General features: G+C 42.7%; 1 protein-coding gene across 1 annotated transcript in view; it reads right to left on the bottom strand.

Annotated features, from left to right (window-relative positions):
* Nucleotides 1-407: 407 nt before the first annotated feature.
* Nucleotides 408-25,844, bottom strand: part of RTF1 (RTF1 homolog, Paf1/RNA polymerase II complex component) — a 50,246-nt gene continuing 24,809 nt past the window's right edge. Inside the window, exons 3-18 of the mRNA XM_088024730.1 lie at nucleotides 23,519-23,666; nucleotides 22,320-22,524; nucleotides 14,871-14,985; nucleotides 14,082-14,193; nucleotides 8,691-8,826; nucleotides 7,786-7,963; nucleotides 6,726-6,808; nucleotides 5,288-5,375; nucleotides 5,086-5,193; nucleotides 4,432-4,509; nucleotides 3,710-3,831; nucleotides 3,465-3,522; nucleotides 2,726-2,803; nucleotides 2,143-2,238; nucleotides 1,313-1,424; nucleotides 408-1,081 (exon numbers count right to left, since the gene is read on the bottom strand). Coding sequence (XP_087880856.1) covers nucleotides 975-1,081; nucleotides 1,313-1,424; nucleotides 2,143-2,238; nucleotides 2,726-2,803; nucleotides 3,465-3,522; nucleotides 3,710-3,831; nucleotides 4,432-4,509; nucleotides 5,086-5,193; nucleotides 5,288-5,375; nucleotides 6,726-6,808; nucleotides 7,786-7,963; nucleotides 8,691-8,826; nucleotides 14,082-14,193; nucleotides 14,871-14,985; nucleotides 22,320-22,524; nucleotides 23,519-23,666 — 1,824 coding nt within the window. The 3' untranslated portion in view covers nucleotides 408-974. The remainder of the gene's footprint in view (nucleotides 1,082-1,312; nucleotides 1,425-2,142; nucleotides 2,239-2,725; nucleotides 2,804-3,464; nucleotides 3,523-3,709; nucleotides 3,832-4,431; nucleotides 4,510-5,085; nucleotides 5,194-5,287; nucleotides 5,376-6,725; nucleotides 6,809-7,785; nucleotides 7,964-8,690; nucleotides 8,827-14,081; nucleotides 14,194-14,870; nucleotides 14,986-22,319; nucleotides 22,525-23,518; nucleotides 23,667-25,844) is intronic.

Raw genomic sequence — 25,844 nt, 5'->3', positions numbered from 1 at the left:
CACGACGCCCGCGCTGCCCCGTCTGGTACCTGGCCGGGGGCTTCCCGCCCACCGGCCGGAACACAGCCTATACAGGGCAGGGGCCGCACGGGGTGCTCTCTCTGAAGGGGGAGGGGAGGGGAGGTCACACAGCTACAGCAGTCAGGCCTGTTTAGTAAGAAGAATCACATTTAATGAGTTTCTTTCTTGCGGTTTCAGATGCTCGAGTACAGCTGAAAAAAATCTGAAACAGCGATAGACCCATGACAGACTGATACAAAGAGTACTGCAGTTTAAAAAAATGATAAAAAAATCCACACACTGACACACACACACACACACACACACACACACACACACACACACACACACACTCTCTCTCTCTCTCTCTCTCTCTCTCTCTCTCTCAAATAGCCCCCCCTCCCTCCCCACAAATGTACACTTTTTGGAAACTAAATTGGATTTGAAAACCTCTCTTCTGCAGAGATGGGAAGAAGAGAAAGATGAGAGAGGAAGGAGGACTGCAGGTGCCCAGTCCCCACTCCCTCCACAAGGGTCCGGTGCCAAACGGCCAATGGTTGGGTCCCAGGCAGCCCACGGAGGAGACTGCCGAGTGCTGCCGCTGTCGCCACCAGGGGCTCCAGCAGGAATCCCAGCTCCACGCTAATACTGATGTGTGCAGAGTGGCCAATGAACTGTGCTGGTTTAAAAACAAAAACAAAAACGAAACAAAAAAAAAGGCAAACACAAATCTAAAGACATGGATAAAGCCCAAGAGAGCCCAGGCCCACACTGGGTGAGAGGCCTGGCGGGTGGGTGGGAGATGGTGCAGACAAGGGAGGTCTTTACAGCAAATGGTTTATATTACAGATGACTGGCAGTTCCAGAGTCTCTTCCCAGTTCTGCTGCTGCTCCAGCCCAAAGAGGGCAAATCAAAGGGAAAGAGGACACTGCGGATGGGGCATGCAGGGTCAGGAGCAGCAGGCTGGGTGCGCTCAAATAAGCCCTCGTCGTTTTTTGTAGTCTTCCAAGTTTAGCGATCTCCTTGGAGCCCCGTCTTTGGCTGGCGGAGCCTTGGAGGTGATGGCCAAAGCCTTTGACTCTGTGGGAGAGAAGAGCAAACTGGCATCTGAGGAGCCTACCAAGCCCTTGGTGAAGTCCTGCACTGCACTCCTCCAGTAGCCTGCTGCCTTGTCCCCGCTCCCTCTGGCCTCTATAGCTGCGGAGGCGCGGACACCCGCACTTTACCCCGAACCCTGGGCCTCCCTGCTGGCCAAGTCAGCCCCGGTGCCGTCCGGTCCTCAGCCAACACCGCTTCCCCACCCTCACCTACCCGAGCTGGGAACTTGTAAGTCAATCTTCACGTCGAAATCATGTACTTTGAACAAATCTTCGGAGAGGTCGCTGGCTGACTTAGAATTCAAATCTTTATCCTTTCCCTGACCCTGCAATGTGAAGAGAAAAACTCAGTATCAAAGTACAAATGCAAGTGGACTTGAAGAGGCAGCAGCCACTAATGGTCAAAAACGCTTTGGCTCAAGTTGACCAGCTCTTTCTGGTCCCTTCTCTCAGAGGGGGGATAGGAGAGGCCACAGGAAGGTTTCTTCTCTGAAGCCTAAAAGAGGAAAGGGAAGGCTCGTGTCTGTGGTGTGGGGGACGAGGGGCTTAAGACAATAAGCTACCTTCTGACCCAAGATTTCAGAAATTCCCGGGACAGTTTGGGCTCCACAGGAAAAGACCTAACTTACGCAAAAAACTGCTTCTAAGTGGGCAGTTTCTCTGTTAACATTTTAGTTCTCAAAGAGTTTTCACCTTTACAACCATCTGATCGTTATGTGTCATCAGCTTTTCCTAATCATCCTGTGAGGCAGCAGGATAGAGTATTATCCCCATTTTAACATGCGAGAAAATGTGGATCAGAGGGCTAGATGTCAGTCGCCTAAAGCTGTAATCAAGGCCTCAGTTAAGTAGTGGTGTTGGGTTTAGCATTTAGGTTTTCAAAGTCAAAGTTCAGTAGCTATTTATCGTATTTGTAAAGAATTAGGATGGAGAAAGGGCTGCAAGTGGGATGCTATGTTCCTCCACGTGGGAAGAGTCAGGCCTAACCCAGGCCAAGTGTCCGGGCCGGCAGCCTTGCGGGCCACAGGGCAGCACTGCACTTGCCTTGCTCATTTCCTTCGGAGCATCTGGTAACACTCCAGAACCGTATTTTGCATTCAGCTGGGCCAAGATGGCAGCTTGAACAGCTGGGTCTCTGGACTGAGAGAGAAATTAAGTTATTTTAGAGATTATTTAATACTCACACAGGGCAACGCCAGATTCTTTCCCATCGACCATGCTAACATCACAAGCACCACAGTGGACCCATCAGCAGCTCAGTGGGGTTTTCCTCAAGGCAGCAAAGAGAGGCAATTAAAGCTCTGAAGCCCAGCCCAGGCCGGCCTGGCCCTAGGTGGCCCAGCCTCCACAATCCTAATGTCTGCTGCATTGGTAAACCCACCCCGACACAGGAGGGGTGAGTCTGGAGGTATCTACAAATCCGTGCCAGGTTTTCACTCCCTGTATGGCCTACAGCAAGATTTAAAAAAAGAAAAAAGAAAAAGAGGTAGCCAGACCCAAGAGTTCGAGGCAAGAAAATCCCACTAAGACAACATTATTTTTAACTTCCTTATTAATGTCCTAATGGGATTCATTTTATGTCCTAGAATCTAGGTCCTGACTAAAAACGTCCTCTTTCGACACTCACATTAGAAACGATGGTAGGTTTGCACTGCCGCCTCGTAAAGGGATCCATCTGTTGGTTTTTCATGTTGTGACTTTCAGCCTGAAACAGACAGCATGCATTACAGAACTGTGTCTCCTTCCCCCCGCCTCTCGTTTATCCGAAGCTTACATATAAATACAGTCTTGGCAAGGGCTAAAGAAAGTCAAAAGTGGTCTCTCATCCTCTTCCCTTCAAGAACACCAGAGCAGACAGGGGGGCAGCAACCGAAAGAACAGAAGTGCAAGTCGATGAAGATGCACACCCGTGGAGTAGAAGCTAAGGGGTGGGGTGGGGAGGGCGAGACGGGCAGGAGACTGCTGCTTTTCGTCATCAATCAATAAATCCTATGGGTGTACATGTGCACCCAGAGCACGTGTATGTGAAGTGTACACGTTACGCCAATAACTAAAAAAATAAACGGGAGCAAGATGTAGAGAAGACTTCGTTTTTTGTTTTTTTTTTAAAGATTTTATTTATTTATTTGAGAGAGAGAGAGAGAGAGAGAAACAGCATGAGAGGAGAGAAGGTCAGCGGGAGAAGCAGGCTCCCCGCTGAGCCGGGAGCCCGACGTGGGACTCGATCCCAGGACTCCGGGATCATGACCTGAGCCGAACGCAGTCGCTCAACCAACTGAGCCACCCAGGCGTCCCTAGAGAAGACTTTGTATCGTTTCATTCATTAAAACTGTTCTCAGCGCTCCAAATACAGTTGTCTTACTCACCACAAGGGCCTTCTCAGACTCCACGATGTTCCACTCCCGGTTCCGCTGGTTGATGTAACTGTGGGTGAGCGAAAGGGGGAGTCAGCGGGCTGTGCAAGGAGGGAGGGAAGCCCTCAGCCTGGACCCCGGAGCCACACGGAGCCAGCGCAGCGCAGCGTGGGCAAGGCCACGGGCGCGTCTGACGACTGCGACACGGTCTGTGGGTCCAGAGTAGGAGCCCAACAGAAGTGGGCCCTGTGACACACCTGATAGCGGATATGTTCTTGGTCCGCTGGCGGTCCAGGGCCTCTGCCCGCTCCTCCAGCTCATTCAGCTGGTCTTGGATCTGTTTGGCCTTGTCCTGATCCCCCAGGTCCTCAGCCATGGCCTGCACACAGACAGACGTGTGAGTTTTGGGCTGTGATGGGCCCCGGATCAAGTGTCCTCTTACTTCCAGCACAGGCGAGACAGCTCACGTGATGAACAAACGACAGGAAATATGACAGGACACTGAAAACAAGCTTTACAAACGCAAGGTGTAATTCTTATTATTGTAGTTAACATCTTGCCACGTCCTATCTGGCCCTGGGCCCCTGGTAGCAGGGATGTGGAACGCTGACCTCGGAACCCAGGCCCCATGGGGCTCACTCACCCTACCAAGGCTCACCCCCATCCTGATGTGAAGAATGGAAAGCCACCCACCTCAGCCAGGCTTGGCAGGATCATCTGTTCAGACCCAGTGCTGAGAGGACCCTGGCTTCTGTCTTATTACACATAAAACAAAAGGGACTAGGAAGTAAGGAGAACGGAATGGACACGATCAATTTACAGAAAGGAAAATGGCCAAGGATGGTGCCCGGGTGCCAAGGAAGCACCGTGTTGCTTCCTCTGGAGCCCAATCCCGCCACCACCAGCTGAGCAGGAGATGAACAAGTCTGATTTCCACATCTTACAGGACGAGGAAGGAGGTTCAAGTGCAAGTCCTCACCTTTTCCTTTAGCAGCTGAGTCTTCTTCATAGCATAGTTGGGTGGAGCTTTCCTGAACCTTTCTTTCTCCTTTACAATCTGTACCAGAGAGGAGATACCAGCAGTGAGGTATTCCTAAACTATTTCTGGAGACAGGCTAAGTGAGCCCGTTTTGGAGGCAAGCAGCTAGTTAAAAGGGGGCTGCTCTTCCTACGGCAGTGTCACGCCCCAGAGAGAGCAAGCGAGTTCATTCCAAGGGCTACTACGCTGCTTCCAGTGCCATGGAAATTCTTCTGGCACAGTCTGAAGGAACATACACCAATAAACAGCAGCGGCCCAAGGACCTGGTGCTGGAAGGCTAGCCACTGTCCAAGAGGACAGTGATCAAAGAATTTTACCAAAATGTTTTGCAGAAAGGAAACTCCTGAAGGACCAAGCCTAGCAGAATGCAGATCCCTGAACTCTCAGTGCACTTCTGTACTCCAGGACTTCAAATGAGAACACACAGAGGAAATCTGGATGAAGTGCTAAGAAGGCAGTAGTAACAACACCCTCTCAGCCCTTGTGCAGCAGCACAGCTAAAATCGGCAAGACACAGGGAAGAGAAGAAAGGCACCACCCGCCCGAACACCGGCTCCTACTGAACCTCCGGTCTCGGGGTGCCGGGTTTCTCACCTCTTCAATGTCCTGGTCATTGAATTTATAATTAAGAGCTTCTTTAATAGACAACTCCTTCTTATTGATTTCATCTAGAGTGGGCAACTGCATGCCAGCAGAGAACATCTAGACCGAAACATGACAAAAAAATTATTAATGAGAGATTCTGGAAACTTCCTCAGAGTTTTCATGAACTGCTAGGTGCTATCTATAAACTTACCGCTTCTTTCCATTTCATGAATTCGCTTTCAGTGAATTCTTGGTTTGAGACAAACTCTAGGCGGAACACTCGTTGGTCGTTGCCATGCCTACGTAAAAAAGAGACAGCACCTCCAAGAATGGGTATGTTACCTGTGGTAGCAGCAGAGCGACCCAACCAGACTGTGAACCACCCATCTCTGTGGTTCTCAATCCTGGCTGCCCTTTAGAATCACCCAGGAAGATCTGTAAAAATTCTGATGTCAAAGCACCACTCTAGTTCAACTGAATCAGAATCTCCTGGAGAAAGGACGAGGAAATGAAATTAAACAAACAATACCTCCCAGGCTGTTCTAATGGGCAGCCAGGATAAATCACAGCTAGACTGGGGAAAAATTGGACTTGGCCAGTGCTTCAAAAGTCCATTTACAATAAAATCTGTCACCGTCGACTGGCATCAAGAATATGAAATATTATGTAGATATATGAATGACAAGGAAACTCCATTCCCTAGAGAGAAAGCATACTGCCTTCTGACTGACCCCTATGGTGGCAAAGTTAAGGGAGTCAGTGCCATTCCCCTAGGGACAGTCACTCTCTGCATGTCATCATCATTGCCTACCCCAACTGGTTCTTTTAAAACAGACCAGGAAAGATGATGGGGACAGGAGAAGGGAATGGAGACCACAGAGACCAAATTAGGCCATGGTACAACTGAATCTATCAGCTACTATTTGCAGTGATTCTGGCAAACGACTTCTATTCCTTCTTATACAGGGTCTCTAGAATTTTCAGGCTCCAAGAGGGCAGGGATTTGTGTGTGTCTACTTTGTTTTTGCCTCTACCCTGATGCCCAGAACAGTGGCATGTAGCAGGCACTCAGTAAGGATCATGTTACAGAAGAGGAAACCAAGTCCTGAAAGGTGGCTTGACCTGTCAAAGATCAGCTTAGTTAGGGACAGAGACAGGACCAGACGCAAGCGTCCTGACCATGGTCACCAAGGGAATGCCTGCAGGGCTCTGGATGGGGCGGCCCCCAACCTGCTCTTTTCCTTCTCTGTGTCCTACCACTTCTTGTTCTGGATTCCCCTCTGAGAGAGAGATCCTGAAGGCAGAATAAGGTTCCCTCCAGGTCCCCTATGGGGACAAGAGAAATTCACTCTAACAAGAAACATCACACTGGGGGGCGCCTGGGTGGCTCAGTCTTTGAGCCTCTGCCTTCGGCTCAGGTCATGATCTCAGGGTCCTGGGATGGAGCCCCGCATCGGGCTCCCTGCTCCGAGGGAAGCCTGCTTCTCCCTCTCCTGCTCCCCCTGCTTGTGTTCCCTCTCTCGCTGTGTCTCTGTCTGTCGAATAAATGAATACAATCTTAAAACAGACAAAAAGGAGCCATCACAGCGGGCCCCTCCAGGCAGCACCCGTGTGCGGCAGGAGCAGAAGCCCACAGCAGCGCCCCCTACCGTAGCTGGAGCCCTTTGTTTGTCCTGGTGCCACCAAGCTGGTAAACTTTAGCGGTTTCCACAACACCCGTGATCTCAGCCACCTAAGTGAAAGGACAGAGACGCCAGTTAAAAACACTCTTTCAGAGCTCTCCATACCAGTCCCTCTTTGGCTCTACCAACCTAACTGCAGACGAGTGGCCCTGCACTGAGAGGACCCCACAGCTGCCAGGGGCTCTGGGGCACCTTCCTCAGGTTCAGAACCCAGATGGCCGAGGACCAGAAGCCCCAAACACAGAGTGAGCAAGCGCCAGGAGAGGAGCCAGTTAGCCTGGTGGGGCCCATCAGGAGCTTCCCCTCTGACTTAATTCTACCTTACTAAGGGGATGTACTTGGGATCTCAGAGGTCACTTTTATCAACCAAATATGAAGACCATGGAAGTCAGTTTGTGTTTGTCAAGCTTTCTGGGACTCGGCATGGGTGTTGGTCTTCACAGAAGGAGGTAAACACATATTAAAACCATACAACCCAGGCTAAAACAAACAAAAAGAAAAAAAGAAAAAATCAAACAGCTCTGTTCCAGCCATCCAGATCATAGAAGCAGTGCCAGAACTCACAAAACCACCTCTCTTAGGTTGGTAGGTGGTTTTTTGTGTTTTTGTGTTTGTTTTTAAACCTCAATATAATTCTGTTTCCATGTAACATGGAAAACTTTCATTTATTTATTTTTCAAATGAACAAAGCTTCCAGATTATGTAACTCCCAATGAATACTCCCTAAATGTCTCTCTTCTTGCTTTTATATGAAGGGAAAATAAAAAGAGTTAGTTTAAATCCAAACCCCCCTCCATTGGACTCCAAAGACTCTTTCTGACAGCAGGTCATGCATGATCTCTGGTTACCTCAGATTGTCATTATTCTACAGGCATCTCTGTCATTATTCTACAGGCATCTCAATTAGAGTCTATTTTCCCATCAAATGGTAGCAGAAAAGTGACAGACTTGTTCAGCAGCTCCTACTCCCAGTCAAGAATCATTATATTTAAAACATGGACAATTGTCCATGGAAAGAAACACCAACCCGGTAAACTGGTTTGCTGTTGTGGTTTCCAATGCCAATCCGTACAAAACATCCTGTGACCGTTTTAGCAAAGAAGGGCATGTGACACCAACGCTCTAGCTTATGCCGTGATAATCGAACCCGATTCAATTCCTCGGGTAAGGAGACTGGTTGTGATTTGGGAGGGATCTCTTCTTTCCTGTGAGGAATAAAGGGCAATGGGAAAAGTGTTCCTCATAAAAACAGATCAAGGGGTGCCTGGGTGGCTCAGTCGGTTAAGTGTCCCCGACTCTTGATTTTGGTTCAGGTCATGATCTCAGGGTTGCGATATCCAGCCCTGTGTTGGGCTCCACACTGGGCATGGAGCCTGCTTAACATTTTCTCTCCCTCCCTCTGCTCCCCACCCCCAGCCTCTGGCATGTGCTCTCTCTCTTTCTGGAAAAACCAAAAACCTCACAAACAAACAAAACAACAACAACAACAAAAATCAGATCAAGATAAATACTACCAACTTCTTAACACTAAACCAAAGTACGTGTGATTAACCATAAGAGAAATAAATGAAGCCACAGGAAAGGGTGGTAAGAGAACCCTGCTCCTGTATGAACTGTCTGCAATGAGCCTATCATTCCGGATAACCTATCAGAGTAAGAAAAGTCACGGAAGCTCCAGACCAGTCTGAGGGTGACATGAAGTCAGTCCTTACCTGCCAGGCCCAGATGAGACGTCGAGTGGTGCAGGCTAGATTGCCAAAGGCAGGAGCACATTTTTGGGCTGATGTGTTGGGGAACTCAGCTCTGCAATTCAGGGTACTGAACCAAATCAAAGTTCACCATCCACACAAGAACATTTTGGAAGCCACGCTAAGTTTCTCCCCAAAGAACCCACCTATCCTGACTACTAGACCAATATCTATGCAAGCTTACTCCTCCTCTTCATCAGACGACGACGTGCGGGACGAGCGGTCCGATTTTTCGCTGGACTTGTCATCCTCCTCTTCTTCCTCATCATCAGAGTACACCTCACTGGTTTTCAGTGGCTGTTTCTTAGCAAGGAGCTCAGCTAAAAAGAAAGGGGAAAGGTTCATCCACATTCTCTCAGTAAGAAACTGAAACATCTTTCACCCTTGAAAAAGAACCTGGACTTGGGAAGGGACTCAAGAGACAGCCCCGTCATCCCTAGATTGCACGGTGATCACTTGGGCTACATACAGAAGCGAGTTAAACCAGAGTTAAAAACATTCAGGCACCAAATGTCAAGCTTTAATAGACAAAAAAGGGCTGTGAGTTTATTGCTAAGTGGGCAGAAAGGGTCACCAACTCTACTGACAGTTGTCTTTATTACACTCAAGATGCCTGAAGATGGGTAAGAAAGATGGGAGAAAAATTTTGTGATGTCTTCAGAGGGTCTTGGAGAAAAACTTTATTTTCAATTTAAAGTACTATTTGAATTAGGAGAAGACTGAAAACAACCCAAATGTCTGCACAGGGGAGTGGCTGAATCACCTCCAGTACATCCACCTAAACAGACTACTATGCAGCTATAAAAAAGGAATCAGGGGCGCCTGGGTGGTGCAGTCAGTTGAACGTCTGACACTTGGTTTCGGCTCAGGTCAGGATCTCACAGTTGTGGGACAGAGCCCCACGTGGGGCTCTGCGCTGAGCGCGGAGTCTGCTTCAAATTCTCTCTCCCTCCCGCTCACACTGTCTAATAAATTAATAAATAAAAATTTTTAAAAAAGATTTTTATTTGAGAGAGAAAAAGATAGTAAGAGAGAGCACGAGTGGGGAGGAGAGGGAGAAGCAGATTCCCCGTGAGCAGGGAGCCCAATGTGGGGTTTGATCCCAGAACCCTGGGATCATGACCTGAGCTGAAGGCAGACACTTAACCAACTGAGCCACCCACACACCCGTAAATAAATAAAATCTTAAAAAAAAAAAAAAAGAATGAGCCATTACACTGCATCCTGAGTCAGAAAATGTTTTTTGGAGGGGTAGTCAGTAAATATTTTAGGATTGTGCTTCATGTGGTCACTATTTCAACTACTCAACTTTGCTGCTGTAGATAAAAAGCGGCTACGATTATGAAACAAATGCGCACTGCTGTTTTCCAATAATAATCTATTTACAAAATCATGTAGTTTAGAGGTGCCTGGCTGGCTCAGTTGGAGAGTGTGACTCTTGATCTCCAGTCATGAATTCGAACCCCACAATGGGTATACAGATTACTTAAATAAAACTTAAAAAAAAAGTCATCTACCAACCACTATGTGACATAAAAACTAAGGAGTGACCTCTAGGACCTGTGGTTAAGTGAAAAAAGCAAGGTAGACGAAAAGTACGCCTGGTAAGCTACCATTAATCTAAGATGGAAGGTGAATCTGTGTCCTTTCATTAAAAAAAAAAAAGGAAGGATAAGATATAAAAATTTTTTTTAAATGGTTGCCTGTTACAGGAGGGAGGCCAGGGTGAAATAGAAAGGTACAGATACTAAATCTCTTTGAATATACCTTGTTTATTAGCAGCTTTGATTTGGGGAACCCTTTTTTGTTTTTGTTTTTTTAAGTAAGCTCTACCCCCAACATGGGACTTGAACTCACAGACCCCAAGATCAACAGTTGCATGCTCTACTGACTGAGCCAGCCAGGTGCCCCTGGAACCTTGTATTTCATATAATCACGGAATAAAATAATAATAAAAAAGTCACCTCTATACATCACAAGAAAAATGAAATATTTGATCGATGGCATAATCACACAATAGGAACTCTAAGAGTTGACATTAAAATACAGTCGTTCAAAAGAAAGACACATAGGGGCGCCTGGGTGGCTCAGTTGGTTAAGCGACTGCCTTCGGCTCAGGTCATGATCCTGGAGTCCCCGGATGGAGTCCCGCATCGGGCTCCCTGCTCGGTGGGGAGTCTGCTTCTCCCTCTGACCCTCTTCCCTCTCGTGCTATCTCTCATTCTCTCTCAAATAAATAAAATCTTTAAAAAAAAAAGAAAGATACATAGATCACTGAAACAGAAAGCCCAGAAAGAGACCCTTGCATATACAGTCAAATGATTTTCGACAAGGGTGTCTGAGAAAACTGGACATACCATGCGGAAAAAAAAAAAAAAAGTTAGACTCTTACTCTATACTATACATGAATCAAAGACCTAAATGTGGGGCGCGTGGGCGGCTCAGTCCGTAAAGTGTCCGACTCTTGATTTTGGCTCAGGTCATGATCTCAGGGTTGTGAGATGGAGCGCAAGGCTCCACATAAGATTCTCTCCCTCCCTCTCCCTCTGCCCCTCCCTACCCTCTCTGTCTAAAAACCAAACCAAACTAACCAAAACCAAAAAACAAAGACCTAAATGTAAGAGCTAAAACTATAAAACTCTTAAAAGAAAACATAAGGGAAATGCCTCACAACACTGGATCTGGCAATGATTTCTTGGATAGGACACCAAAAGCATAAGCAATGAAAGAAAAAACACTAAGCTAAATTGTACTTCATCAAAATTAAAAACTTTTATGCAACAAAAAGATACTATCAAGAGTGAAAAGAAACCTATGAATGGAAGAAAATATTTGCAAATCATATATCTGATGAGGGATTAATATTCAAAATATTTGAAGAACTCACAACTCAACAACAGAAAACAAAGAACTTGATTAAAAAATGGGCAAAGGACTTGAACAGACATTTCATCAAAGAAAGATACCCTAATGGTCAATAAGCACATGAAAAGGTGCTCAACACCACTAATCATTAGGAAAATGCAAATCAAAACCACAATGAAATACCACTTCATTCCCACTAAGGTGCCTATAATCAGAAAGACAATTAACGAGTCTTGGTAAAGATGTGGAAAAAGTGGAACCTTTATACTTTGCTGGTGGGAATGCAAAAAGCCTCTTTGGAAAACAGTCTGGTAGTTTCTTTTCTTTCTTTCTTTTTTTTTTTTAAGATTTTATTTATTTGAGAGAGAGAGAGAGAGAGAAAGAGAGAGACCACAAACAGGGGGGAGGGGTAAAGGGAGAAGCAGGCTCCCCAGCGAGCAGAGAGCCCAATGCGGGACTCCACCCCAGGACCCTAGGATCATGACCTGAGTTGAAGGCAGATGCTTAACCAACTGAACCACCCAGGCATCCCGCTACCTTTGTTTTATCTCAATATCGCTGTTATAAAAAACAAAAACCTTTGCATTCTGATTCTGAAATGGACTTATCAATATGGAGCTCATAAAGATAAAATTTATCCTTAAAAATAAAAAAATCCTAGCTCTCTGTACTGAAAGGCTTAGAAATAATAGCCAGCCCAGTAGCATGGGCCCTCCTTATGTCTAGACTATGGTGTGTCTAGTAACAGTTTCTCATGAAGAGGCTCCTTAGAGAAATGGCAGATTCCAAATCCAGAAAGCAAGGAAGCTACTGAAGACTACTGGAGTCTCACATCAAAAGGACTCAGGCTAGCGACTGAAGATGGGACAATTTGAGAGTCAACTGATTAAATAAATGGATTAAAATACACAAAAGGATGTTTAAATCCATGAATTCAAAAGGATATTCAAAATAAGCAAACAGGGTTGCCTGGGTGGCTCAGTGAAGCCTCTGCCTTCAGCTCAGGTCATGATCTCAGGGTCCTGGGGTCCAGCCCCACATGGGGCTCCTTGCTCAGGGGGGAGTCTGCTTCTCCCACCCCTACGTGTGCTTTCTCTTGTTCTCTCAAATAAATAAATAAAATCTTAAAAAAAAAAATATATATATATATATAAACACACACACACACTTAAAATACGCAAATAAACCTAAGTGGTCACCTTTGGAAGCTGCTAAGGTACTATCTCATTCTTTTGAAAACTAGTAATAAAGGAAAAAAAAAATCCACCTTTCTGCCTTTCCTATACAAAATGTACCTAATGTACCTAATGATAACTAAATAGCTGATGTGAAGTTTCTCTTTGTAAAAGTAGACTGGATAATAAATGAAGAAAGAATGATAGATTAGAATATCATCATTTTGCAACTCATAATAAATGAAATGATCTAGGTAATGATTATCAATGGCTACTGGGATAGAATATATTATTATTTCCCAATTCTTCATCCTTCTCGGTACCCATGCCCTTTGCCATGTGACTCAGTAGTTCTCCCAGCCATTAATGATGGGCTCTCATGTGACTTGCTTCAGCCAATGGAATATGCACAGACCTGACGCTGCACCTGCCAATGTCAAGTCTAGGCTTCAAGAGGCATCTGGCATTTCTGCTTGCCGCTATTACATTTCTACCGTCACCAAGAGAAGAATGTACCCTAGGTATACTGGTCTGAGGAAGGAGAAAGACAGGTGTAACAGACCTGGTCCCAACCTGCAGCTTGGAGACAATCCGAGCAAACTTGTATATGAGGCAACCCTCTGCTCAACTGCAGATCCACGATCAGGAGCAAATGCGTATTTCTGAGTTTGGAGCAGTCTTTTATTTCACGTTCTTGTGGTAAAAACTAAATGACAGCTGATAATATTACAAAATGTGAGACACAGGTATTATGTGTCTCCTGATGGCAGTATACACCACCACTAAAACTCAGCCTCCCCTCACCATCCCCCCCAAAAACCGAAACCAAAACAGAATAAATCCAAATGTGTCCAATTCCCTAGGTCTAACTACAAATTACAGGAAATTCAAGAGACTAGAGCAACACATTCAACACCTCCAATGGGACATACCCAGCATCTGAGAAACTACAGGATGACGGACCTAGTTTCTTCAAAATAAGCTGCAAGGGGGAAAAAGAGATGAAGAGGAAAACCTAAACAGATTAAGTGATCTCAGGGACATATTAACAACTCAAAATGTGTGGATTTTTTTAAGATCCTGATTCGAACAACCAAATTAGCATATTTTAACTATATATCAACTAGAGAAATGTGAACACTGACTAGATATTTGATAATATTAAGAAAGTCACCGTTATTGTTTTTTAGATGTGATAATGATATTGTAATGTTTCAAACAAAAGAGTGCTTATCTTTTAAAGACACATACGGAAATATTTATGGTTGAAATACAATGATGCTGTGATTTACTTCAAAATAACCCAGTGAAAGAGGGGAATATAGATTTAACAAGACTGGTTATGAGTTGATTGTTGAGGCTGGATGATGGGTTCACGGAGTTTCATCATACTATTCTCTGTACGTGTTTGGAATTACCCAAAATAAAGAGCTTAAAAAAAAAGGCTGATAAAAGGGGGGAAAATATAAACGGGCACCAGACGTCAAATCATATGATCCCAAAGACAAAGCAGCCATTACATTTTCCCCACTGACCTGTTCTGTTCTTCCGTTTTTCTCGCTCTGCTTTTAGCTCCTCCATGGCTTGAGATTTCTTATCTAGTTTCTCATCTCGTTTGGAACGCCGCTCCTTGTTGTGGGATGTTACCTGGGAAGGGAAAAATATGTAGGATGGTTCTTTTTATTAACAGCCAATGACAACATTCTCTACACCTAACAATCATTCAATTTTCCAGTGGGGATCTATATAGGCTGCAGAAACTGAAACTTGTTTAGGGGAAAATAGCATCCTCTAGTGGACAAAGAGGCTAGAGCATAAAGTCAGCTCCGGTCTTACCAGCCTAATAAACAGAAAGCCTAAGAATTATAGGGATAAACACTTTATGGAAGGCCACCCTAGAGGGCTTATATTTGTGGATATTTTTAACAAGCTTTTTGTGATGAATTCAGAGATGAGTAATTTTTGCAGCTACGTTTATTACTAAGTCCAGGATGACACACAGGTGAGTAAACCTCAGACCTAATCCGGCTACTTGGGGACAGGATGTTTATCAACTTCCCTTCAGGAATGCTCACACAGCAGTGAGCTGTTTTTTAAAAAGCAGACCTGAGAGAAGAATTACTAAGGAACTGAACAGCACAGTTAATGATGAAATGATACGTCCAGAGATTAGTGAACCTACAAGATAAAGACAATATGTTTTGCACAAACTGAACTAGGCTGATTAATATAAAACCATCTTTTACATAAACACACAAATACACACACACACACTCAAAACTGAGGCTTACTTTTTGGATAACAAGGACCACTGAATTTCCTACCTGAGATTCTTGAATCTGTGTCAGCTTTTTCTTTTCCTGCTCTTCTTCTTGCTTTTTCTTTTTTTCTTTCTTTTCTTTCTTTTTGGCTGTTTTTAGTTTTTTCCTGATTTCAAATCTGGTTAAGAGATATTTGTTTGGTTTTTAGATGGCAGTGAAGTATGTACAAAAACTGATTTCTATTAGATGGGATAAAGAAAATAAGTAGGGGGAAGGAATTAAACATCTTGGTTTCCTACAAGAAACTCCGATGTACCTTATAGGTAACATAAGTATACCAGAAGTACTTGAAAGCATTAAGTTGGAATAGATTTAAAATGAGAGAAAATATTCAGGATACTATTATACCCTGTTGATAACACACAGCTCTTCTTCAACCCTCATATAACATAGGAAAATAGTTGATTTCTGGATCAACTGCAATGCTGTTCCATTAGAAACAGAATGAAACCACAGAGAGCCACTGTCACTTTTTTTTTTTTTTAAGATTTATTTATTTCAGAGAGACACACAGTGGGGGAGAGGGACAGAGGGAGACAGAATCCCAAGCGGACTCTGCGCTGAGCTTGGAGCCTGACATGGGCTTGATGTCATAACCCCGAGATCACAACCTAAGTCGAAACCAAGAGTCGGAAGCTCAACTGACTGAGCCACCCAGGTGCCCCCACTGTCACATTCTTTTTTCTTAAAGATTTATTTGAGAGAGAGAGACAGAGCAAGAGAGGGAACACAGGCAGGGGGAGTGGGAGAGGGAGCAGCAGGCTTCCCGCGGAGCAGGGAGCCCGATGTGCAGCTCGATCCCAGGACCCTGGGACCATGACCTGAGCCGAAGGCAGATACTTAACGACTGAGCCACCCAGGCGTCCCCCCACTGTCACATTTTTAAGGTGGTCAGGACAAAGACTGTATCTTAAAAACACCACTCTTGAGGTGCCTGGCTGGCTCAGTTGGTGGAGCATGTGATTCTTGATCTCCAGGTTGTGAGTTCGAGCCCCACACTGGGTGTAGAGATTATTTAAAAATAACATCTTAAAAACAAAAATAAAAAAACCCACCACTCTCCATCTTTCTTTATTAGGAAAAATGCCCTCCCCTTCACCTCCACACCAGCAAACATAATGAATAAATATGCTGTGAATAAACACACTATTCTTTTCAACAAATGCAATCTAGGCTCCTTCCCTATAATAAAAATCAGGCTCTTATGAAACAAAACTATTTTGGGAGGCATGAATTTAAGGAACATTATGGAAGGAATAAAGGAATATAATAAACATTAAACTTTTCATAACACTTTAAAATAACCCCAACTATCAATTTTTTTACTTAATTTTTTTTTTAAGATTTTGTTTATTTATTTGAGAGAGAGAGAATGAGAGACAGAAAGCATGAGAGGGAAGAGGGTCAGAGGGAGAAGCAGACCCCCCCCGCTGAGCAGGGAGCCTGAAGCGGGACTCGATCCTGGGACTCCAGGATCATGACCTGAGCCGAAGGCAGTTGCTTAACCAACTGAGCCACCCAGGCGCCCAATTTTTTTACTTAATTTTTAACAGAGTACACAAATCTCTTTTGTTATGTCCTTTACATTCACGATTAAGGTTGTTAATGTACTTTTGTAATATGATATAAAGAAGCACTGTTAATGAATTTACTTCATTTAGAAACACATAGCAACATACTCCTAAATAACCAATGGGTCAAAGAAGAAATCACAAGGGAAATTTGAAAATAATCTGAGGACTGAAAATGAATATACAACATAAAACTTACCGGATGTAGCTAAAGCAGTGTCTATAGGGAAATGTATAGCTATAAATGCCTACATTAAAAAGGAAGATGGGGTAGCTGGTTGGCAAGCTGGCTCAGTTGGTAGAACATGTGACTTTTGATCTTGGGGTTGTGAGTTCAAGCCCCATGTTGGGCACAGTGCTTACTTAAAAAAGAAAATTTCAAATCAGTAACTTAACCTCTACCTTAACAGAGTAGAAAAAGAAGAGCAAACTAAATGTACATCCAGCAGAAAAAAAGAATTAATAAAGATTAGAGTAGGAATTAACGAAAACACAGAATAGGAAAACAATAATCAATGGAACCAGAAGTAGCTTCTTGGAAAAGATCAACAAAATTGACAAAACTTTGTCTAAACAGGCCAAGAAAAAATGACAGAAGATTCAAATTACTAAAATCAGGTATGAAAGAAGAGACATCACTATCGACTTTACAGAAACATAAAAGATATCATAAGGGCAGATGCCCAACTGACTGAACAACTATATGGCAAGAAAGTAGGTAATCTGGATGGAATGGGAAAAATCTCTAGAAGGCCACAAACCACCAAAACTGACTCAAGAAAAAATAGAAAAATCTGGATAGACCTGTAATAAGAGATTGAAATAGTAATTTTAAAAGTTGCTACAAAAAAAAGCTTATGCCCACATGGCTTCCCTGAAGAATTCTCCTAAACATTTAAAAAGGAACTAACACCAATTCTTCACAAACTCTTTCAAAAAAAAAGAGGAAACACTTCTCAAATTATATTCTATGAGGTCAGTATTATCCAGATACTAAAACCAGGCAGTAGGTAAATATCTTATGAATACTGACATAAAACTCAACAAAATAGTAGCAAATTAAATCCAGCAACTTATAAAAGTATGATATACCATCACCAAGTAGGATTTATCCCAGATATGTAAGGTTGGTTCAATGTAAGAAAATCAATGTAATATACCTATTATTAATAAAGTACAAAAATCTGACTATCTCAACAGACCCGGAATAAGCATTCCACAAAATCCAACAACCTATCTTAATAAAAACTCTCAACAAACTAAGAATAGAAGGAAACTTCTTCAAATGGATAAAAGATATCTATGAAAAAAACCACAGCTAATGATAAAACACTGAATGCTTTCCTCCATAGATCAGGAATGAGACAAGGATACTCTCACCATTTCTACTCAACATCGTACTGGAGGACAAGAAAAAGAAACAGAAGGAATCCATATTGAAAAAGAAGAAGTAAAATTTATCTTTTTTGCTCACATGATCTTATGTATAGAAAATATTTTTTGTTTTTTAAGATTTTATTTATTTATTTGACACAGAGAGAGAGAGAGAGAGCACAAGCAGGGGGAGAGGGAGAAGGAGAAGCAGACTACCTGCTGAGCAGGGAGCCTAATGTGGGGCTCGATCCCACATGACCTGAGCTGAGGGCAGATGCCCAACTGACTGAGCGATGCAGGCACCCATTATGTATAGAAAATCTTAACCAACTGAGCCACCCAGGCGCCCTGTATAGAAAATCTTAAAGAATCTACTAAAAACTATTAAAACTAATAAATGAGCTCAGCAAGGTTGGAGGGAGCAGGATCAATATACAATTAATTATACTTCTATATACTTACAATGAGCAATCTGAAAATGAAACAAAGGAAACAATTCAATTTATAATAGCAACAAAAAGAAAAAATATACAGGAATAAATTTAACAAGTGCTAGCTTTTTATACCCAAAATTGTAAGACAAGTGTTTAAAGAAATTAAAGAATACCTAAATAAATAGAAAGATAACAGGCTCACGGACTGAAAGATTTAATATTGTTAAGGTGGCAACACTCCCAAATCTGATCTATAGATTCAACACAATTTCCATAAAAATCCCAACTGCTTGGGGCGTCTGGCTCAGTTGTTAAGCATCTGCGTGCGTGCGTGCGTGTGTGTGTGTGTGTGTGTGTGTGTAGATAGATAATTGATTTTTTTTTTAAGATTTTATTTATTTGACAGAGAGAGACACAGCGAGAGAGGGAACACAAGCAGGGGGAGTGGGAGAGGGAGAAGCAGGCTCCCTGCTGAGCAGGGAGCCTGATGTGGGGCTCGATCCCAGGACCCTGGGATCGTGACCTGAGCCGAAGGCAGACGCTTAAACAACTGAGCCACCCAGGTGCCCCTGGATAATTGATTTTTGACAAGTGTGCCAAGACTGCAGAAAGAATAGTCTCTTCAAGAGGTACCTGAGACAACTAGATACTGGAATGCCAAAGAATAAAGCTGGATCCCTACCTCATAACACATTAAAAAATGATCTCAAAATGGATCAATCATCTAAAACTGTATGACTCTTACAAGAAAACATAGGGGTAAATCCTCATGATCTTGGATTTGGCATATTCTCAGATACGACATTAAAAGCTTGAACAAGAAAGGAAAAAAATTATACTTCATCAAAATTAAATATTTTTGTGCATCAAACAATACTAGCAAGAGAATGAAAAACACAACCTACAGAACTGGAGAAAACATTTGTAAGTCACGTATCTGATAAGGGTTTGATAAGCAGACTATACAAAGAACTCTTACCACGCAACAGCAAAAAGACAAATAACCCAGTTAACCCAGTTAAGTAATGGGAAAATGATTTGAACAGACATTTCTTCAAAGATATATAATTAGCCAACAAAGATATCATAAGATGCTTAAGATCATTAGTCAACAGGAAAATGAAAAATAAAGACCACAATGAAATACTACTCTATATCCACCAGGGTAGTTATCAAAAAGAGGGGAAAATAACAAGTGTGGGCAAGGATGTGGAGATACTTGACCCCATATATACTGCTGGTAGATATGCAAAATGGTGCAGCTGCTGTGGACAACAGTTTGATGGTTTCTCAAAAAGTTAAACATAAAATTACCACATGACCCAGCAACTCCACTCTTAGGTCTATATTCAAAGGAACTGAAAATAAGTACTCAAACAAATATTTGTACATGAATGTTCATAGTAGCACTATTTACAGTAGCAAAAGGTGGAAACAACCCACATGTCAATCAACAGATGAACAGATAAACAGAATGTGGTATACACATACAAAGAAATATTATTTAGCCATAAAAAGGAATGAAGTACTGATGTGCTATGTGGATGAACTTCAAAAATGTGCTAAGTGAAAGAAGCCAGTCACATATTGCATGATTCCATTTACATAAAATGTCCAGAAATAGGCAAATCTATAGAGATATAATTGCATGACTCCATTTACATAAAATGTCCAGAAATAGGCAAATCTATAGAGATATAATTGCATGATTCCATTTACATAAAATGTCCAGAAACAGGCAAATCTATAGAGACAGAAAGTAGATTAGTGGTTGCCTGGGGCTGGGAGGCCTGGGAGGAAATAGAGAAATGAGTGGTAGTGATAGAGGATTTCCTTCCAGGGTGATAAGAATGTTCTGAAATTTACTGTGATAAACAGCTTTGTGAATACATAAGAGCCACTGAATTGGGCGCCTGGGTGGCTCAGTTGGTTAAGCGACTTGCCTTCGGCTCAGGTCATGATCCTGGAGTCCCGGGATCGAGTCCCACATGGGGCTCCCTGCTCAGCGGGGAGTCTGCTTCTCCCTCTGACCCTCCCCCCCCTCATTCTCTCTCTCAAATAAATAAAATCTTTAAAAAAAAAATTAAAAAAAAAAGAGCCACTGAATTGTACACTTTAAATGGGTGTTGTGGTATGCAAAATGTATCTCAATAAAGTTACTTTAAAAAGTTAATAGCTTATTATTTACACAATACGCTTATACATATCCTCTCACTCAAGGCTTACAATAATCCTAAGGAGGAAGCTGAGGCAGGAAGAAGGTAAGGGACTCATTCAGATCACCTGGCCAGTGAGTCTGAATTGAGCCTAGACAAATGTCAGCGCTCTTTCCACAAACAAGCTAACTTTTATACCACCTGCACCCACCTTAAAGTTTTTTTTAAAGGGGCAGGCCTAGAATAAGTTTAAGAACCTAACAACTAAAGATGACATCTCACTACTGGTGCTGCTGGCTATAACATGGGATGCTAATGGTGTTTACATAGAAAGACCGTTATCAAGATTAAATGAGATCAAGTAGGCTCCAGGTGTGGAGCCCAACACGGGGCTTGAACTCACCCCCACTCTGGGATCAAGACCTGAGTTGAGCTCAAGAGTCAACGCTTAAGTGACAGAGCCATTATAGGTGCCACTATACAGACTTTTATTAAGTGAAAAGGAGAAAGTTTCTGAGTTACTATATTGCACTGCCTTACAACTCAACAAATGAACTACAAAAAAAAAATCTCAATTTTCTGTAAATGGATCTGAACTTAAGTATCATCTCTATAAACATTTCTCTCAACACTGAAAAAAGTCACAGACTCAGCCAACTGTCTCATTAATATAAAGTGAAAAATACAAAAACCAAGTTTGAGATGAGCCACCCATTACTCTCCAGCTATTCTGTGATTTTTTTTTTTTTAATTTTATTTATTTGTCAGACAGAGAGAGAGAGAGAGTACAAGCAGGGGGGACGGCAGGCAGAGGGAGAAGCAGGCTCCCCACTGAGCAAGGAGCCCAATGCGGGACTCGATCCCAGGACCCTGGGATCATGACCTGAGCCAAAGGCAGACACTTAAACGACTGAGCCACCCAGGATTCCCTACTCTGTGATTTTATCACGGGGCCCTATTGGCCTTATATAAGGATCTCGTGGGGCACCTGGGTGTCTCAGTCGTTGAGTGTCTGCCTTTGGCTCAGGTCACAATCCCAGGGTCCTGGGATCCAGCCCTGAGCTGGGCTCCCTGCTCAGCGGAAAGCCTGCTTCTCCCTCTCCCACTCTCCCTGCTTGCATTCCCTCTCTCGCTGTGTCTCTCTCTGTCAAATAGATAAATACAATCTTTAAAAAAAAAAGAATCTCGTTAAGCTCTCCACTGTTCAGAAATACAAATTTTAAGCCATCCTTAACTATCTGGCAACTCCAGCAGTTTCTTCAGTCCCGTTTGTTCCAACATAGGTAACCTTGAAAGCATTTATACTCAAAACAAATGTCTATTACTTGCTGCTGACTGAAAGCCAAACATTCTTGTCCAGGATAACTAACTATACTTAATATGGTCTCCAAAAGGGACAGATTTCCAAATGAAATGGAACTAACTGTGGTCAGAGAAAATTCTATTTTTCTTTCATGTTATTAGTTAGGTAGAAAAGGCTCCTAGTTCTGAGGACCATTTTATTTCTAGAGACAACAAACACGTTTAATTTTACTGTGAAATTACATTATAAGATAAGGAAGAACTCATGATCCCAGGGTCCTGGGATCGAGCCCTACATCGGGCTCCTTGCTCAGTGGGGAGTCTACTTGTCCCTCTCCCTCTGCCTGCCACTCCCCCTGCCTGTGCTCTCTCTCTGTCAAATAAATAAATAAAATCTTAAAAAAAAAAAAAAGGAAAGGAAAAAACAAATACTGAGGCAGCTTTTGACTATCAAAAGGCAATTTAACATTTGAGTTTTCAAAAAAAATATACAAAAACTATGCTAGAAGGATAGTCAGATACTTAACTCAGAAATTATGAGAAGTTCTAAGTCCTGAATTCTGGGAAGACGGGGCTCCACATATGAGTTTCCTCATTAAGGAATTATAACCTTACCTTTTTTTCAACACCTCCCTCTTCTCTATGCGGTTGAACAGTTCTTGTTCTCTCTCCTTCTCTGTCATCTGCTCCAGACGGGCCCGGTCTTCCTCATCGCCCATGAGGTCTTCTCCATAGCCATCATGGAACTCTTCATCTTCTGAGGAAGAGTCTGAATCTGAACTGGAGGAGGAGCTGTTGCTGTCAGAATCTGACACCTCACCTACAACAAGGCCCAAACACAAGATTAGCCTATGCTACAGAAGACTGAGGCTACAGAGATGACCCCACAGTGTTGATAATCATTGCCACCCCCCCCCTTTTACTGAAGTAAGCTCTATGCCCAATGCAGGGCCTAAATTCGTGACTCTGAGATCAAGACCTAAGCTGAGATCAAGAGTCAGACGCTCAACTGACTGAGCCACCCAGGTGCTCCTAAGACTCATAATTCTTAAGTAAATCAGTTATCACCATGAAGGTTGAAAAATGGTGATTTTCAATAATTTCTTCTATATTTATTAGTTGACATTTAAAATATTCAATGTTTTAATGAGTCATTACACTGACTGGTGAATTCTCAATGGAACTGGATCTTGACAGGATAAAGGGTGATGGAAAAAGGCAGTATACATCACAAATGAGTATTAAGTTAAACTAGCAATTTAATAAGAATTTACTTAACTCACTTTGAGCTAACGTTCACAGGCAATGTGCTTAAAACCAGGTTTTAATAAATGTTATTTCTTAAAATAAACGTAAGGTGTATCATTCTAGTCCCGGAACAAGTTCACTTTCATTCCAGTGTCAACAAAAATTCTGGAACTGGTTTCAAAATAAGAACATTTTTTTCACTGAGTTTTGTATCTGGTTCAAGGATTTTCCTCCTCAGCCAGACCATGCATGTATAACCAAGAAAAAGGAAAGAGAATACACTCAGGGTAAAGTGAGTTGAGACTCTAATGCAGGGACTCCTCATGGGTTTGCTGGATGGACTTTAAGGGCCTCACTAACCCTTGGGAATTGTGTATTTTTCTTGCTTCAGATTCTCAAAGGATCCATGACCACTGAGAAGGTTATGGACCAGTGCGGTAAACATGGAGGCCATGCTGTAATGCAGACCTGTCCACGCCCCCCACTGCCCCGCCCCATTTCTGACTCTGTAGCTTCAACCTGACAAGAGTGGGAGTTCACCCCCAGGCCTGGGCCACCTGGCTCACCTTCCTCAGGGGCTGAGCTCTCAGCAGAACTGTCTTTATCCGAACTGCCTGAGGAAGCAGTTTTGTTGGCTTGTTTCTTCATGGTTCCTTTCTTCTCTATTTTTCTGGCCTTTCCTTTCTTCTTATTTTTATTGCTCCCAAATGTCCACTACAATGAAAAAAGAAAAAGGAAAACTAAAACAAGGACTTTATTGGGAAAAGCTGTAAGAGTCAAGAGTCGAGTCTCTGATATCCATCAAAATGATTACAAGAGTCTCTACTGCTTTCAACCCAAAACAAATATATTGTATATGAAGAAAGACGGATTTTTTTCCCAAACCTTGCTTAAAACTTCGTAAGTTCTAGTTTGCAATTTCTTAGAGATGGTAGATAATGGATATAACAAAGATAAAATTTAAATAATGTACTTTTTAATCACAATGGAAAAACAAAGATATGAACCTTACGACAAGTCAACTGAGCTAACTCGGTACAGAACATAGCTTCTAATGTTTCTTGTGACACAGACGGCAGTCATTGCTAGAGGTTGGTATGTCTGGGTTTCAATACACAGAGGATGGTTTAGTTCTGGAGTGGGTCCCAGGAAGGCAGGGAATAAAGCTTGTTAGCAGGAGAAAGCTGCAGAAAGCACAGGAGAAAGGATGAAGGCCAATCCCTGGCATGGATGGTAGTGCTGGTACCAACCACAGGGAGGCAGAGAGTAAACTCTATTATTAAATATATATACGTGTGTGCATCTTTTTAATCTGCGTATGTAACACTACAACATAATGTTTAAATTGGATCATAAGCAGGAGATCCTAAAGACATAAGGAGCTTGCAATTTGGGTTAACAAATAACAGGCAGGCAATACACAGTCACCTCAAGGCCAGTAAAATTGTCTCCATCAAGCACTTTAATCGTAAAAATGAAAGACTATATGGTTGTTTTAAAAATTCACGAAAACTATTTGGCTATATTGGGGTGCCTGGGTAGTGCAGTGTGTTAAGCACCCGACTCTTAGTTTCGGCTCAGGTCATGATCTCAGGGTTGTGAGATCGAGCCCTGTGTTGGGCTCTACCCAGCACAGAGGCGGCTTAAGACTCTCTTTCTCCCTAGGGGAGGGGAGTGGGGGGATGGGTTAGCCTGGTGATGGGTATTAAAGAGGGCACGTTCTGCGTGGAGCACTGGGTGTTATGCACAAACAATGAATCATGGAACACTACATCAAAAACTAATGATGTAATGTATGGTGATTAACATAACAATAAAAATTATTTAAAAAAAAAGACTCTCTTTCTCCCTCTCCCTCTCATCCCCCTCAAATAAATAAATAAAGCTTTAAAAAAAAAAAAGATTTAACTATCTGGTTATATTAAACCATACCTCATTTGATAGTTTAACTTGCCAAATTTAGGAGGATGATTTTAGGTGAAAAATACTTTCCTTGGGAGCTTTATTTTATGTACCACAAAAAATAATCATTTTTCTAGCATCACACTGAATTACAGATCTGGTATTAAGAGAAAATTTCTACATCTACTATTTAACAAAAGTACAAAGTCTTTGTTACTCCTATAATGTGATCATAAATTGATTTCCTACCTCACAGTAGTTAAGATCAGAAGTAAATTTATTTTGGGGGTATTTTTGGGGGGTGGTGGAGGGGTAGTTCTGGTGGAGTTTCCATCTTAGAAAGGTCCTTATGAGCTATTCTTAAAAGCCCACAGTCTGCCAGATTAAAGTACTGAAAAATCAAAGAATTAAAATCCCTTTCACATTTTAATTTACTCTTATTTTTTTTAAAAATTTGAGAGAGACAAAGAGAGAAGAGTGCGCACACGTGCATGCACATGAGCAGGGGGAGGGGCAGAGAGAGAGAGGGAGAACAGCAGACTCCCTGCTAAGTGGGGAGCCTGATGCGGGGCTCGATCCCAGGACCCTGAGATCATGCATGACCTGAGCTGAAACCAAGAGTCAGACGCTTAACCAACTGAGCCACCCAGCCGCCCCTACTCTTATTTTAATTGACACTTATTTTTGTACTTAAGAGCTAGGAAGAAGGGAAAAGTGAAAAAAAAAGTCACATGTTCAAGAATGATATATTAAATGAGTAAAGAGCAACTTTTCTTTATTAAGTGAATTTACCCCTCAAACTTTAACATTTTAACACCTAGATTATTATTTAGTAAGAAATCCCAATGCTTCTCCTCTAAAGCCTACTTTTTTTTTTTTTTAAGATTTTATTTATTTATTTGACAGAGAGAGAGAGAGACAGCGAGAGAGGGAACACAAGCAGGGGGAGTGGGAGAGGGAGAAGCAGGCTTCCCGCCGAGCAGGGAGCCC

Source organism: Eumetopias jubatus, unplaced genomic scaffold (assembly GCF_037043125.1).
Source record: "Eumetopias jubatus isolate StellerSeaLion01/CBP00866 unplaced genomic scaffold, mEumJub1_p1.0 scaffold_7, whole genome shotgun sequence".
Classification (NCBI taxonomy): domain Eukaryota; kingdom Metazoa; phylum Chordata; class Mammalia; order Carnivora; family Otariidae; genus Eumetopias; species Eumetopias jubatus.
Note: the sequence above shows the minus strand (reverse complement) of the source record. Positions and strands in the feature narration are given on the sequence as shown.